A 17,190-nucleotide genomic window follows, 5' to 3' on the forward strand; every position below is an offset into this window, starting at 1 on the left:
GAAAAACTTCGGAAAAAAGTCGGTATCACGTGATGTTGATGTTTACGTTTTACTACGCATGACCCATTGATTATTCTGGTTGATTTTCACGGCGCATGTAGACAAGAGATTGGAATATTCCTTTCCATGGATACCATTGTTTCCCGAAAGGCCATTCGGAAAGAGAAAAAGTGGTGATGTAAAAACGTGGCTACTGTGGAGTGTCTGTGGTGTAAAGACTGGCAGAGCAATGTAATATTGGTCCGTGTGGCAACACCTACCTTGTTCCTCCGATAGACTTATTGATGCACGTGTGAGGTCGTGGTGACATTTTGGAACATTTTTGGTTAGTGGTGTGTAACAAGGTTTTGTAAAAAAAATGTGCCGTGACTCAAAAAAGGTTGAAAATCACTGATCTATGGTGTGGAAATGATGGTATACCATGACATGTGAATAAATGTGTCAAGCTCTTACCAGTGCGTCCGCGTTGTGTTTAAGTTTCTTGGCTTCTTGCAAGTAGTGATCTGCTGAATGAGCCCTGAAATAAACATCGAAAAAAAAAAAACATTACACATGTAGGATTGTTTTGAAATAACCTTAAATAAATAAAGTAGAATACGGATGCAATGTTGTTTACTTGCCAAAGCATAATGACATCTCATAGCCTGGCTCTAGTCCAAAAAGCATCGCTTTTAGGATAACATGGCTTACCTATCCTCAAAAGGCAGCTTGGATCTGTGAGATTTGGAGCCGTCGGTGGAAAGCGGCGGCACGGCCAGCTGGTTATCGCAACCCTTTGAGGATTTCTCCTGCAGAAACGGCAAGAAAAGAGAGGATGGAGTCTCGGTCGGAGAAGAAAGAGAAGCGGAATGCCGTCTCCATGACGCACCTTGCCGTCCCGATTGCTGCGTCCCTTGTCCTCGCCTTTTCTGTGCTTGGATGTGGAGGTGCTCTTGGTGCTGTGGCCGCCGCCTTCCTTGCCGCTCCCCGCCCCGCTGGAGAGCGACGTGGACGATTGGCTGGCGGTCCTCTTCCGACTCGGATGCTCCGCTTTGGGCGTGCGCTGGAGACCCGCCATAGACGGAGAGGGGACCGGCTCCTCTTTCTTCTCCAAAGACCTCTTGGATCTGTTGGCACATAACATACAACTGAGGACATATGTTCCGTGTTGTTGGACACGCAAGCAACAAAAAATATGTTATTGTGTTTTGGGGTTAAATAACAGCACCGCCGTATGATGTATATGTCAGAAGAAAAATAGAACCTGTAGTGGTAGGTTACCGGGACATAATTCACCCCCCCCGGAACGATCGATAGCGAAGGGGTGGGCGCAAGGGACGGGGGTTTTCCGCTTCCTGTTGTGGTTGAGAGACGGGGCTTTCATGTCTTTACGTAGCAAAGAGTGCAAGTTAATGTTTGCAAGAAAAATAAAGTTTTCTCCCAAATTCGACACTCCGCCCGCAGGACACTAGTTTGAGGCCCCCGCCTTGATATGAAAGTTTAATGTTAGAGCGGCCCGCGCAAGTTTGATATGGATGCTGTATGGTATCATGTACCCAGAAAAAATTATTACGTTTGATTAATGTTCATGTTAAAGGTTAAATAACTGTTAATAGTTATCCTCCCTATCCGTGTGGAAGTGGTAAGTTTTTGGCTATTTAAGTTTAAAGGAAATAAACTTGAAAGCTACCGTTTAGGTCGCTAGCTCTCTAGTTTGCAAGTTAGCATGTGTCTCAAGACCCTGCAGTTGCGCAATATGTTGTAAATAAAAAAAAAGTATAAATGTGACTATAGTCGTGTTTTGTCATGTCTACAGGGCTCTAATAATGCTTTGTTCATTTTAATCTGAAAAAAATAATTTGTCTACCCACCAACTATATGTGGTTTCTTAAGTTTTTATTATTTGCCGTTTTATTATTATTATATTTATTTATTAGTGATTTATTTTCTTTATTCTTGATTTGTTTATTTATTTTTAATCTTATTTTGTGCAGAAAAAAAAAAGATATTTGAGAACAGTGGAATGTTTTATCAGAGCTTTTATTGTAGAAAATCGGAACCAAAGCACTGAAAAAGTTTGTATATTTTTCAGTTTTTAATAAATGCGTTTTTTTTTTTTTGTTTTTTTTTTTTGAAAACCTGATGCGGCCCAGCCTTGCCCAGACCCTAGCTCCAGTGGCCCCAAGGTAAATTGAGTTTGAGACCCCTGACCTAAAGTGAAAGCCGGGTGTAAGATTTCGATCAGGTACTTACTCTTTACTGCTGCTTTTATGGTGCGATTGAGACTTCTCCTCCAACTTGCTTCGCTTGCTGTCTGGTTTGGTGCCTTCTTCATCATTCTATAAAAGATCATACAAAGTATGAGTTGGATATTACAGCAGTACTGTTATGAATGCTACACTAAATATAGTCCTTCAAAACCTTGTGCTTCCTCTTGGCTTTGCTTGAGCTCTTTTCAGAGCTCTGCTTGCTGAAGTCCTTGCCGTCTCTGTCTTGGGAGTCGTCCCGCTCCACTTTTATCTCAGCGGGTTCCTTGTATGGCCGACCGGGGATCCTGGATAACAAGCTGAGATCTACAGGAGATGGGATTGGAAAGGTACAGCTTAGTTTACTTACAGAAAAATACTGTTATTGTAATATTTTTTGGGGGCTTTACTGACCTATCTTGACTATTAAAACCTGCTGCGGAGGCTGCCTCATGATGTAGCGCTCCTCCGGGTCACTTAAAGGAGACAGGAGCTCCTTCTCCTCCATTGGGGAGAACACGCACACAGGCGTCCTGATGCTCTCAGTGTATTTTGGCGTCTGCGATGAAGACGGGATGCTGTCGTTTCCTTCCGAGTCCGACGACGACGAGTTTGTGACAAACTCTCGAGACTTCTCACGAGACGACTTGGAGCCGGTTTTGGACTTGCGCTTGTCCACGGTGGCAGCAGCGGCAGCGGTGGCGGCTGTGGTAGGCCGCGGAGAGGATTTCGGTTCCTTTTTGATGCTCGGTTTTCTGGAACCCTTGGTGGCGGCTTTGGGCCGGTGCGGCGGGATCTCGGGAGCTGGTTCGCTTTCCACCCTGAGGCCTCCTTTAGGCTCCTCCACCACTGGGGGTTTTTCGGACTTTTTAGGTTGTTTCTTCCCAACGGGCCTCCGGTTACCGGTGCTGCTTTCACTCTGAGCAGGAGATTTCTGCCGACCGCGGGTACTCTCGCCACCTTTTTGAGCTGCCCGAAGATCTCTGCTTGGTGCCGGTGTTGAGGAATCCTTCGATCCCCCGCCCTGACTTCCATAGCCTCGACCTGAGCTGTTATCCCTGCTCTCTTTTTTGCTCTTGGTTTGGACGTTGTTGTTGTCCAATGGTGACGCTGGAGAGAACTGCTTAGCCTTCTTGAACCAGTTGTCCAGCTGCCACTTGTTGGCCATTGGTTGTTCAGGCTAAAAGAAAGTAGATCACATATTTTTCATTGGAATTTTCAGCGTCATAAGTAGGGATCGACCGATATGGTTTTTTTTGGGGGGCCGATGCCGATGCCGATACCGATTTTTTTCCATCACCCTCAGCCGATGGCCGATTTTGCGGCCGATACTTATAGGTTATCACATGGTTTGTCTGGTATCAGGCCAGGTATCATGCCCCCAAGTGTCAGTATCAGCCAGAGACCGAAGGTGATAACTGATACTCTATATTTTATCAGTATCACTGCCCTGGGCTTTGACACAGTATCATTTCGGCCTTTTCCCGTATCATTCATGTGCGGTTTCTAGGGTACAGGGCCAATTAATACTGTAGTATGTGATAATTATAGGTTATCACATGGTTTGTCTGGTATCAGGCCAGGTATCATGCCTCCAAGTGTCAGTATCAGCCCGAGACCGAAGGTCGATACTGGCACGCGGGGGCATGATACTGGGCCTGATAAAAAATATTAAAAAAATACAATTTTCTTTCAAATTTTAAGCAATATGGAAGTCAACCGCGGCACGGTGGTCTAGTGGTTAGCGCGCAGACCTCACAGCTAGGAGACCAGGGTTCAATTCCACCCTCGGTCATCTCTGTGTGGAGTTTGCATGTTCTACCCGTGCATGCGTGGGTTTTCTCCGGGTACTCCGGTTTCCTCCCACATTCCAAAAACATGCTAGGTTAATTGGCGACTCCAAATTGTCCATAGGTATGAATGCGAGTGTGAATGGTTGTTTGTCTATATGTGCCCTGTGATTGGCTGGCCACCAGTCCAGGGTGTACCCTGCCTCTCGCTTGAAGACAGCTGGGATAGGCTCCAGCACCACCCGCGACCCTCGTGAGGATAAGCAGTAAAAAATGAATGAATGAATGAATGAATGAATGAATGAATGAGTTCTCCTCCTATTTTGTGTGGAAGTGGTAACTTCTTATTGGCTTCTTATTTTGTCTTTCCCCACCCTTGGCCATCTCTGTGTGGAGTTTGCATGTTCTCCCCGTGCATGCGTGGGTTTTCTCCGGGTACTCCGGTTTCCTCCCACATTCCAAAAACATGCTAGGTTAATTGCTAGGACTCCAAATTGTCCATATGTATGAATGTGAGTGTGAATGGTTGTTTGTCTATATGTGCCCTGTGATTGGCTGGTGACCAGTCCAGGGTGTACCCCGCCTCTCGCCCGAAGACAGCCGGAATAGGCTCCAGCACCCCTGCGACCCTCGTGAGGAAAAGCAGTAAAAATGAATGAATGAATGGAAGTCAACCAGCATCCTAAATGAGTCTGTGTTCATACCGGGTCAACGCAAGCGGGTCCAATTTAACATATAAAGTTACTATGGAGTCATTTTTTTTACCTCAGGAGAAGCAGGCCTTGGCGGTTCATTGGCCTCACTGTCCGTTGTGCTGCTCTCGCTCTCACTGTCCGAACCCGAGCTACTCTCTGAGCCGCTGTGACTACTGGAATCATCTCTGGACTGCTCAGGTCCTTCGCTGTTATTGCTGCCATGGAAAAAAAACGACATTAATATATCGCAAAAGGTGACTGGGCCAAGTTCAGATATGTAATAAATCACAAAAACGCTGATTCGATGTCTGTTTCATAGGTTTGAGTGACTTTCCAAAAAAAGGTCTAACCTTTCTGATTTGTTTCTCGAGATGTTCTTGGCAGAGTCCTGCTCTCCATCACTGTCTTCACTGCTGCTGAGCTTCAAGTCATCTTCCAGCATACTGAGATACGAGAATGTTGCAGTTTAATAAGAATTCTCGGGAGCGGTCACGCTATAAATGAGGTCAAATTGAAAATGCGTACGTTGGCTGGTCATCACAAGCTTTGGACTGGTGGCTGCTTGAGCTCTTGGAAGAACCGCCTCGCTCTGTAAAACAAACGTGGAAGTTAGGAGAGTGTAAATAAACGCATTAGCAACACATTAGAGCAGGGGTCTCAAACACGCGGGCCAAATGTGGCTAACCACACAGACAAACAACCATTCACACTCACATTCATACCTATGGACAATTAGGAGTCGCCGTATTATATAAATCAGGGGGTCTCAAACAGCGGCCCGCGGGCCAAATGTGGCCCGCAGGACACTAGCTTGAGGCCCCCGCCTTGATATGAAAGTTTAATGTTAGTGCGGCCCGCGCAAGTTTGATATGGATGCTGTTAAAGGTTAAATAACTGTTAATAGTTATCCTCCCTATCCGTGTGGAAGTGGTAAGTTTTTGGCTATTTAAGTTTAAAGGAAATAACTTGGAGGCTACCGTTTAGGTTGCAAGATTCAAATGTACAGTATTAACAGTTATTTAACCTTTAACATGAACATTAATGAAACCTAATAATTTGACCCAATTAACAAGTTAGCATCATACTCAGTTCCATCTGGGAGCGGCCTCGTAACTTTAACAACATGTTTGATGAGATGCTTTATCTTGACGTGTATTTTCCGTTTTATTCCAAATCATTTCCTGCATTTATTTGTAACCCAGCGTCATAAGCCTTTAGCTTCATTGCTAATCCAAAGCAAAACAGGGCGGGGTAACAAGGGTAGGGTAACAGTATGGGGCGGGGCAAAATCATGTTAATTGTGTCCGGTGTGCACACAGCTTTGAGCTGTCATTTCAACATTAAACTTTGGTATCAAGGTGGGGGCCTCAAACTAGCGTCTTGCGGGCTACATTTGGCCCGCGGGCCGCGAGTTTGAGACCACTGATGTCGTTTTTTTTTTTTTTTTTTTTTCAGATTTTTCAACTTGCTGCTATTGCACTTTTTTGGTAGAAAAAACACTGGAAACCTCACACACACTCAACAGGGGCCCAAGGAGTACCCAAAAATGGCATAAAATGCCAGTGTTAAAATTTTGTGATTTTTGACGGGCCGCAAGTTTGAGACCCCTGATGTACATTATACGTATATCAATGTGACGGCAATCCATGATGTATTTTGGTGGGCCTCAGGGAGGTTGCAACTTTGGTGGAATGTATGTCTGCATGTCTATATAGCAGAGACTGGGAATCGGGTGTCTTACTCACTTGCAAAGGAGTGAGAATCCTGTGGTAGAAAAAAAAAAAAAAAGAAACATCAGTATTAGTCCTTTGCGATTATTCTGTTTCATGTAACATTCACTGACTAGCCAGAACATAGGTCTTATCAGTTAACTACAGAAACAAAGCATCGATGATTAGAACCTTAGAAAAAGTGCATCTCGACACACTGAATAAAAAGGCAGCTGCTGGGCAATGCTGACCTTGGTGGGGAACGGAAACTTGGAGGGCTCCGTCTTGCAGGGGGTGTGGATGGCTGTCAATGGAGGGGGCCAGGACTGAGTCATTTCCTGAGACGCACGCAGGCAGAGGGGAAAAATAAGGTGCAGGCTTTGTGAAACACTCTTGACGCAAGGCTGAAGACGCTGAATACTTTCACAGAAATACTAACCACCGGTAACATACACACCTTCAGAATCTCATCCACGCAGTTGGCATCCCCGGATCCCTAAAAAACAAGACACAATACACTTGAGTTTTCCTTTTTACAGCAGTAAAGCATTCCACCACACGTCGAGTTTAGCTAGGGAGTTGTGGAAAGTGGAACAGGTTTGGAATATACGGAAAGTCAGTGGGGCATTTTCAGACATGTGGCTATAGCTTTTAGCGAGATACAAACATACATTTGCATACAAAGCATTCATTCATTCATTCATTTTTTGAATGAATGAATGGGTCGCAGGGGTGCTGGAGCCTATCCCAGCTGTCCCGGGGCGAGAGGCGGGGTACACCCTGGACTGGTCGCCAGCCAATCACAGGGCACATATAGACAAACAACCATTCGCACTCACATTCATACCTATGGACAATTTGGAGTCGCCGTATTATATAAATCAGGGGTCTCAAACACGCGGCCCGCAGGCCAAATGTGGCCCGCAGGACACTAGTTTGAGGCCCCCGCCTTGATATGAAAGTTTAATGTTAGTGCGGCCCGCGCAAGTTTGATATGGATGCTGTATGGTATCATGTACCCAGAAAAAATGATTACGTTTGATTAATGTTCATGTTAAAGGTTAAATAACTGTTAATAGTTATCCTCCCTATCCGTGTGGAAGTGGTAAGTTTTTGGCTATTTAAGTTTAAAGGAAAATAACTTGAAGGCTACCGTTTAGGTCGCTAGCTCTCTAGTTTGAGAGTTAGCATGTGTCTCAAGATCCTGCAGTTGCGCAATATGTTGTGAATAAAAAAAGTATAAATGTGACTATAGTCGTGTTTTGTCATGTCTACAGGGCTCTAAGAATGCTTTGTTAATTTTCACATTATCACATATCACATTCATACCTATGGACAATTTGGAGTCGCCGTATTATATAAATCAGGGGTCTCAAACACGCGGCCCGCAGACCAAATGTGGCTCGCAGGACACTAGTTTGAGGCCCCCGCCTTGATATGAAAGTTTCATGTTAGTGAGGCCCGCGCAAGTTTGATATGGATGCTGTACGGTATCATGTACCCGGAAAAAATTATTACCTTTGATTCATGTTCATGTTAAAGGTTAAATAACTGTTAATATTTATCCTCCCTATCCGTGTGGAAGTGGTACGTTTTTGGCGATTTAAGTTTAAAGTAAATAACTTGGAAGACTACCTTTAGGTAGTCTCCCTTCGACCCGGCCGGCTGGGGGTTCCTCCCTTTAATGTGGGGGTCCGCCCATCTGTCGGGGTCGGGGGGCCCGGGTGCTGGTCCCCCGATGGCACGACCTGCGGCTCGTCCCAGTGTGGATGGCCCCAAAGGTGTGTGTGTGTGGGTGTGTGTGTCTATTATGGAGGGTGGAAGGGAGGGGCTTTCTTCGTATTTGTTTTTCCTTTTAATTGTGGTAATTGTTTAATTCTGTAAAGCACTTTGTGTTGCATGTCTTTGCAGGAAAAGTGCTATACAAATAAAGTTGATTTGATAAAAAGTCGTACCTCTACAGGCTGCGAGGGGATCTTAAGTTTGGTCAGCGATGCCTTGCCATTAGACTTCATCTCCCCCATGTTGTTGCTGTGCGACTGTCCGCTGTAGCTCTCCGCTTGTGAGCTCTTGGCTTCCGCTGTCTCCTGGCCGTCCATAGGCCTCACATAGGCCGTGGGCTTCTGAAGCATGGAGCCCGGTTTGGACATGAGCGACGGGGGGAAGGCCTGATTTGAGTGCTGTCCGCTGGGGAAGGCGGTGTGAAGCCGCGAGGGCGAGTCCCAGTTGGCCTCTCGGTCCCGGGGGGACTTGGACCTGTAGCGTTCCTTGCTGTGGTGCTGCTCGGCGGCCAACGAGCTCCGCGAGTGGCTGTTGACGCCGGAGGAGCTCAGCGAGCCCTTCGCCGGACTCGATGTGTGCGACTTTGAGTGATCGGACCCTCCGCCGTGTTTACTCGACTTCTTTTCCCGCACCTCTCCGCCGTGTCTTTGGCTACTGCTGCTGCCGCTGCCGCTGCTACCGCCGTTGCCCCTCTGGCTACTGTGGCCCCCCTGGAGTCCGGAGCGTTTCTGAGACTGGGATGAGGAGGCTCCTGATGCGGGGCCGACAGGAGTCCACTTGCTGCTCTGGCTGCTGCCGCTTCCTCGCTGGTCGCCGGCAAACAAAGTCGGGCCTGATTTCTCCTCCGAGGAAGATGAGCTGTTCGTTGGTTTGGTGCTGAGCTTCGGAAGGGTGTCACCAATTGGTTCTTTCATCTCGTCGTAATTGCCCAGCATGCTCTGAATACGGCTGGACAGTTTATCTTCTTTGCTGGACTGCAGTCGGGGAAGGAAGAGGCGGGGCAGAGTGGAGTATGGGAGAAAAAGAAACAAAAGACAAAACAGTCAGTGTGGACAAATTAATCAAGGAATCAATGAAGCTAGAATTTTGTAAATAAGAGCAATACGGGAGACAAAAATCACACACATAATGACACACCTAAAGTACATATCTGATATTTATAGGTTATCACATGGTTTGTCTGGTATCAGGCCAGGTATCATGCCCCCAAGTGTCAGTATCAGCCCGAGACCGAAGATCGAGCACGCGGGGGCATGATACAGGGCCTGATACCAGACAAACCATGTGATGATCTTATTATCACGTACTATTTCATCAAAATACCATTTTTTTTCCAGAAAATTTTCAGTTTATTACATATACAGTAAACCTCGGATATATCGGACTCGGATATATCGGAAATTCGCTCACAACGGACAGATAAAAAAGAACCAATTTTTCTGTAATGCATTTCCAATAAAAATTCATTGCATATATCAGATTTTTTATAACGGATTTCACCTATTTCGGACAAAATCTCCAGTCCCGTTCCAATGCATTTCCATTAAATTTCCCTCGCATATATCGGATGGCCGCATCGTGGCGCTCCGATTCGCCGAATCGTGACAGGCCGCTATACGACGTCATTTGCAGCGTTGCCTGCGCGTCCAGGTACATTGGAAACATAGTCAAGGAAGTGCCTTTTTATAACGGATAAAATCCGATTTACGCATATACCGGATATAAATCCGATATATGCGTAAAACGGACATTTTCCGGTATACGCATATAATGGATTTCGCTTATATCGGACAAAACCAGTGGGAACAATTGAATCCGATATATCCGAGGTTTACTGTATTATATCTAAACAGTGTAAACACAACAATTGCAAAAATATTTCAACAATAATATTTTATCAACAGTCTTATCTTATCAATGTCTGACAATTAAAAGTTCCATTAATCAAGTTTGGGTTTTTTTGGTAACTGGAGAAGCACTAGGCACTAAGCACTCGTGAGCTGTTCTCTGATTGGTTGTTTCACGGACACGATACCAGAGCAGCGCGCTCTGAGTGGACAGCTACGGGGGGCTGATACTGAACATGGTTAAAAACTCTATATTTTATCAGTATCACTGCCCTGGGCTTTGAGGCAGTATCATTTCGGCCTTTTCACGTATCATTCATGGGCGCTTTCTAGGGTACAGGGACAATTAATACTGTAGTATGTGATAATGGCCCATATCTGATGTCAATATCATGGACACCCCTGGTTGTTGTCTTATCTATCCATGTATCCAAATGTTGTAGTGACAGCATGCTGGGCTTCTAGTAAAGTACAAGCTAGTACCCAGGGGCTCTACATTAAAAACAAAAATTATGTTGCCCATGGGGAATTAATGCTTGTTTTGGTCATCTCCAGTCATGATTGCTTAAAACAAATAAGCATGTGGGGATGAAATTATGAATTTTCTCGACCAATGAGAGATAATAGTGGATTTTTTTCACCCATATTGTATTGGCTCTGCGTACGAGGAACCGCAACAGACTACTACTATGACGACTACTGCCCAACTACTAAGACATAATACAGTAGAACGTTGGTTAGCATCATTCATTCGTTTCACAATGCCATGATAGATGTTTTCATAGTCAAACCATCGCTGATTGGTTGATCGCGAACAAGAACGGGTGTGGGTAAAACGCAGACCGTGGTCTAAATAAACGATTCTGATTGGTCCGTTTCAAGATTTGCAAGGATTGGTTGGCAAATTACCACCGGATTTTACCAACACCCAACAAGAACCGCTTTAAAAAAAATTATTGGCAGTATGGCATGCCAAAGTGCTGATTGGGTTTACTTGCTCGAATTTTGTTTTAACTTGCCCCGGGCCATCGGTACATCGTTATTGTCGAACCCTGGTACCTGCTTTTGCCAATATAAAACACCAATAAAGACCTAAAATGCTGATTAGGTCCCATCCAGCGAGCGTCATCAACCCATGTCGCTGACAACATAACAATACAGTCAAAGTAAGCTTGTGGTCAAGTCCAACACACCAGTGAGTATTGATCAAAGCCAGATGTAAAGCTCCCACCGTGGTTTTGCTGACCTGCTACCAGGGAGCATGTTTTGGAGGGGGGGCGCATGGCCTATCCAGTTTCACATTTAGCCTCAGATCGTTATTTTGTTAAGACAGATTTACACAGGAGGAAACACAAGCCGCTATCTGAAGCAGGAAATCACTTACTTGCTCGGTCATAACATCGACTCCGCAACCTCCCCTGCCAACACGGCCCTGCTTAACACATGTGATGTGTAAGTAATTACCACGGATACTTCTCAAACCACCCAAGACCTATTTTCTGTTGTTTCTAGTACTTGGGTATTCACATAAAAAAACGGAGCCAGGAAGGAACTTTGGTGCGGGAGGACGACAAACCAACGACACACCAACTTCCTCCTCCAAATGTCTTATATGTGCTCCACTGAGGTTTTATTTTTGGGTGCTTCTGGGGCCCCTGTTGAGTGTGTGTGAGGTTTCCACTGTGTTTTTGACCAGAAAAGTGCATTAGAAGCAAGTTGAAAAAAACTGAAAAAACGATACACACCCCCCCCCTACGTTTTTGTCAAAAATCGCAAAATTCAAACTCTGGCATTTTATGTTTTTGACCAGAAAAATACATTAGAAGCAAGTTGAAAAAAACTGAAAAAAAATGATACAAGTTGAAAAAAACAATACACCCGCCGCCCTTACGTTGTTTGTCAAAAATCACCAAATTCAAAATCTGGCATTTTATGCCATTTTTGGATGCTTCTGGGTCCCCTGTTGAGTGTGTGTGAGGTTTCCACTTTTATTTTTGACAGAAAAGTGCTTTAAAAGCAAGTTGAAAAAAATTAAAAAACGATAACCCCCCCCTACAGTTTTTTGTCAAAAATCACAAAATTCAAACTATAGTTAATTTCATTACTGAATGAGGTATGACATGTTGCTGTGTGAAATGTAAACACGAATGAAGGTCAGATCTGCTGCTAGGCAATGTTGGGATGTTTCTGAATGTCAATTTGCCAAACATAAATGTAATTATTTTTCCAAGTTACTAATTAATCCAAATCTGAATCCTCTTTATTCGGCAAGTATTATAAAAAAAAACAAAACTCCAAAAATTTGCTTTGTGGTCGGTAGTTGGCGTCACTATTGTACTGTACTGGAAAAAGAAACACACACACTAGCGATAAGAAGCCAACAGATGCAATGGTGTGCACATGTAGCCTTTCCACATACAACACAGCACATATCCACTTAGTGGGGCATGACGGGGGGGGGGGAAGTCATGCAGCAAATGTTATGTAAGATGACAGGCAGGAGGCGAGCGATAGAAATCGTAGAAAATCAACGTTTAAACAAACTGGCTTTACGCACGTAGATTTGGGCCCAGCATGCTAAAGCAAACCCCAAAACACCTCCTCCAAATTTTTACCTTCCGCGATGAGGGCTTAAAAACACTCATCCATCACTCACTCACCTCCAGTCCCCTTTCTATCACCCCGGCACACATTCCTCAATGTTGCCCGAACGACTAGCTTCCAGCTCAGGGAGAAGAGCTACTTAGCTCCGTGAAAATCGGGTTAGTGGTAAAGATTAGATCAGTGCGGGAAGAGCAAATCTTATTTAATGTCTTTACAGTCCAGGCCGGAGCTGGCTGGCCTACATCTACTTCTTGTGTGCCTCAACATGAGGGGGGCCATGGCAGGAAGTGTGGTCTGTTCACACTGTATAGGGCAGGGGTCTCAAACTCGTGTTTGAGACGCCTGGTATAGGGTTTTGTACTTTAACTCATTCAATACCAAAGATGTAATCATACATTTTTATAAACCCGAACGCCAAATCCCACAAACTTATTTACGATTAGCATTTTCCGTTTGTTTTTTTGCACAGGATGCATGAAGAGCTGATGACGCAACTCCCCATTTATGGATGTCACTTTTAGGGGGTTATCGTTTTTTTCAGTTTTTTTCATTTTTTTCAACTTGCTTCTAATGCACTTTTCTGTTCAAAATAAAAGTGGAAACCTCACACACACTCAACAGGGGCCCCAGAAGCACCCAAAAATGGCATAAAATGTCAGAGTTTGAATTTTGCGATTTTTGACAAAAAACATAAGGGGGGTGTATCGTTTTTTTCAGTTTTTCAAAAACACAGTGGAAACCTCACACACACTCAACAGGGGCCCCAGAAGCACCCAAAAATTGCATAAAATGCCAGAGTTTGAATTTTGCGATTTTTGACAAAAAACGCAAGGGGGGGGGGGGGGTGTGTATCGTTTTTTTCCGTTTTTGGCTTTGTAATAAAATGTGGCTTGGTAATAACACACTTCCACAAAAACGTCCAAAGCAAGTAGGGTTCAAAGGTTAACGGTCCCCGTCAGTTGAACACACACACACAAACAAAAATCCTGTCATCTCTCGCATCTGAAAAATGTGCATTTCTGACTCGGTGCCATGCCACTGATTGACTATGAATAAGCTTACCACTTTGTAAGGCTCTGGGAAAAGAGGGGAATTTGCTGGAAAGGCCTCGCCTCCTCCCTGCTGGATTTCTTGATTTCTCCTTTCTCTTTCTTTCATTCGGAGCACATTCCGGTCCTCACGGTTCATGTTGCTGGAAGCACGGGACAAGACAATATCAACAAACATGTCAATGTCGAGTGGAACCTCGGTTTTTGTCAATATCTTCCAAAAAGGTCAGGTGAACACAGAAAGGTACAAAAATTGAATATTTTTTTCTTATAAGAAATAATGTAAATTCAATGAATTCAGTCCATTAACCCAAAATATTAACACAATACAAATAACCAACTAATAAAATAAAATGAATTTAACATTCATTCATTCATTTTCTACCGCTTTTCCTCACGAGGGTCGCGGGGGGTGCTGGAGCCTGGGTGAGACTGGGCCGCATCAGGTTTTCCAAAAAAACGCATTTATTAAAAACAAAAAAATTAAAAAACACTTCGCTTTGGTTCCAATTTTCTACAATAAAAGCTCTGATAAAACATTCCACTGTTCTCAAATATCTTACTTTTTATTTTTCTAAACAAAATAAGATGAAAAATAAATAAACAAATCAAGAATAAAGAAAATCAATCAATCAGTCATAAATAAATAAAATAATAATAATAAAACGGCAAATAATAAAAACTTAAGAAACCACATATAGTTGGTGGGTAGACAAATTATTTTTTTCAGATTAAAATGAACAAAGCATTATTAGAGCCCTGTAGACAAAACACGACTATAGTCACATTTATACTCTTTTTATTTACAACATATTGCGCAACTGCAGGGTCTTGAGACACATGCTAACTCGCAAACTAGAGCGCTAGCAACCTAAACGGTAGCCTCCAAGTTATTTCCTTTAAACTTAAAATAGCCAAAAACTTACCACTTCCACACGGATAGGGAGGATAACTATTAACAGTTATTTAACCTTTAACATGAACATGAATCAAACGTAATAATTTTTTCTGGGTACATGATACCATACAGCATCCATATCAAACTTGCGCGGGCCGCACTAACATTAAACTTTCATATCAAGGCGGGGGCCTCAAACTAGTGTCCTGCGGGCCACATTTGGCCCGCGGGCTGCGTGTTTGAGACCCCTGGTCTATAGTGTCCCAACTATAAAATAACCATGTGATAACAGTGTACAAAAATAAAGAAATATTTGTGGGGAAAAGGAAAACCTGGGTATGTGAAAACCAAGGCTCCTCGGTATTGTGTAGTACCGTACATTTTAAGATGTACTCTTAGGGCAAAAAACATTGTCAAGTGCTAAGTCGTTGTTAGACACCAGGTGTTATCTGCTTTCTGCGTAGAGCTACAGTTTACGTTGAAGCCCATATAGGATAGTCGGCTAATGCTGCCCGTGCATCATGGCGTATGGAGAAAGTAGTCTAATAGGCTTAGACTAGTCTAGACGCTGCAGTCGCCTCCAATGACTGCAAGCAGATGCTCAGTTTGTAGACGCCATTGCTAAAAAAGACACCTGTGGTCACATTTTGTGGTAGTTCTGTCTACACAAGTAATTGTGTATCTGTCCCGAATGGACGACACTTAGGCACTAGACCAGGGGTGGGGCAACTTTTTTGACTCGCCGGCAACATTTGGTTCAAAATTTTTTACGGAGGGGGCGTCTATATATATATATAAGTGGCATCAAGCAGAAGAACGGTGCAACAAAACGAAATCACAACACATCCATCGCAAGTTTAACGCATCACATAACTTGACAACTAAGCACTAAACATAACACATAACTTTAAACTATTATTTACCAAATGCCTGCAAGGTATGCCGGGTAATCCAGCTGCAACAACAATATGAACTATGAAGAATAAAACATTGAGTTTCAATGTTTACTTGTTTACTTCTCTGACATTTTCTCTGACGTTTTCGCAATCTCGCAAAAATGCGGCAAAAGTACCACAAGTACCACAAGCTTCCTAGCATGCCATGCAGCAGGAATATATGGGTGTTTTTTCTGGTATGGGTATTTGTTTGTATGGTGCAGTGGGCAGGTTGTGTGTGTTGTTTGGATGGCTTTTTTTATACATTTTTTTTTTGCATCTGAAGGTTTTGGTGACTCAAGCATGCGACAATAACACCACAAGTCACGTTGACGGTTAGGGTGTTTTTTTTTTACGTTTGGCGGGTCTGATGTGGCCCATGGGCTGCAGTTTACCCACCCCTGATCTAGAGTATTTCCTGCTCTGCTGCGGTTCTATGGCTATCATCATAGTTTTCCTCTTTGCCATCACATATGCATAATGATTATTCATTCATTCATTCATTCATTCATTCATTCATTCATTACCGCTTTTTCGCGGGAGTGCTGTCTTCGGGCGAGAGGCGGGGCACACCCTGGACTGGTCGCCAGCCAATCACAGGGCACATATCGACAAACAATCATTCACACTCACATTCATACCTATGGACAATTTGGAGTCGCTAATTAACCTAGCATGTTTTTTTGGAATGTGGGAGGAAACCGGAGTACCCGGAGAAAACCCACACATGCACGGGGACAACATGCAAACTCCACACAGAGATGGCCGAGGGTGGAATCGAATTATTACTATTATTATTATTATTTTCAAGACATATCTTTCTAACAAAGCTTGGTTGGACTCTAAGTTGTACAGCTTTTTGGGGCAGATGTTCCACTACAAATAGAATTTCTCCAACGGCAGACAATTAAGAGTTCTTTTTCTGTTACTCTGGAGAACAAGTGAGCCATAAAAGCATACTGGGCCCTCATTAGCGCGATCAAAGTGCTGTCATGCAGCACCACTTAACAGCGAGGAGACTGGAGTGACAACAAACACTTCCACATGTATTCTGACCACAATATGGGTCCAAATATAAAAGAAAAAAAAGAGAAAAAAAGTAAAAAAAAAAAAATTTAAAAAGCCTCTCGGTGTTGGGATTTTTCAATTCACACCAGGGAGAAATAACAAAACTGCCATAAATACGCCTAAGCAGGGATGGACAATAACGATGTACCGATGGCCCGGGGCAAGTAAATTCAATCAGTGATATTCCCGTCGGGCAAGTGCACTTTGGCATGCCATACTGCCAAGAGTTTTTAAAAGCGGTTCTTGTTGGGTGTTGGTAAAATTGCAAACCAATCCTTGCAAATCTTGAAATGGACCAATCAGAATCGTTTATTTAGATGCGGTCTGTGGTCCACAGTCCGCGTTTTACTCACATCCGTTCTTGTTCGCGATCATTTGACTACGAAAACATCTATCATGGCATCCCTGCCAACATGGTCTACATCAGGGGTCTCAAACATGCGGCCCGCAGGACACTAGTTTGAGGCCCCCCGCCTTGATATGAAAGTTTAATGTTAGTGCGGCCCGCGCAAGTTTGATATGGATGCTGTATGGTATCATGTACCCAGAAAAAATTATTACGTTTGATTCCTGTTCATGTTAAAAGGT

At 43.8% G+C, this 17,190-nt stretch overlaps 1 protein-coding gene across 2 annotated transcripts in view; it reads right to left on the reverse strand.

Moving 5' to 3' along the window:
• The window catches only part of aff4 (AF4/FMR2 family, member 4), a 40,841-nt gene that overhangs the window by 9,638 nt on the left and 14,013 nt on the right, over positions 1–17,190 (reverse strand). For both annotated transcript variants that reach the window (XM_058087139.1, XM_058087138.1), the window contains exons 2-15: positions 13,715–13,844; positions 8,375–9,175; positions 6,877–6,915; positions 6,671–6,757; positions 6,456–6,474; positions 5,236–5,299; positions 5,061–5,153; positions 4,781–4,925; positions 2,640–3,405; positions 2,401–2,552; positions 2,233–2,318; positions 869–1,106; positions 691–788; positions 454–517 (exon numbers count right to left, since the gene is read on the reverse strand). In XM_058087139.1, coding sequence (XP_057943122.1) covers positions 454–517; positions 691–788; positions 869–1,106; positions 2,233–2,318; positions 2,401–2,552; positions 2,640–3,405; positions 4,781–4,925; positions 5,061–5,153; positions 5,236–5,299; positions 6,456–6,474; positions 6,671–6,757; positions 6,877–6,915; positions 8,375–9,175; positions 13,715–13,840 — 2,778 coding nt within the window. In that variant the 5' untranslated portion in view covers positions 13,841–13,844. The remainder of the gene's footprint in view (positions 1–453; positions 518–690; positions 789–868; positions 1,107–2,232; positions 2,319–2,400; positions 2,553–2,639; positions 3,406–4,780; positions 4,926–5,060; positions 5,154–5,235; positions 5,300–6,455; positions 6,475–6,670; positions 6,758–6,876; positions 6,916–8,374; positions 9,176–13,714; positions 13,845–17,190) is intronic.

Source organism: Doryrhamphus excisus, chromosome 11 (genome assembly GCF_030265055.1).
Source record: "Doryrhamphus excisus isolate RoL2022-K1 chromosome 11, RoL_Dexc_1.0, whole genome shotgun sequence".
Classification (NCBI taxonomy): Eukaryota; Metazoa; Chordata; class Actinopteri; order Syngnathiformes; family Syngnathidae; genus Doryrhamphus; species Doryrhamphus excisus.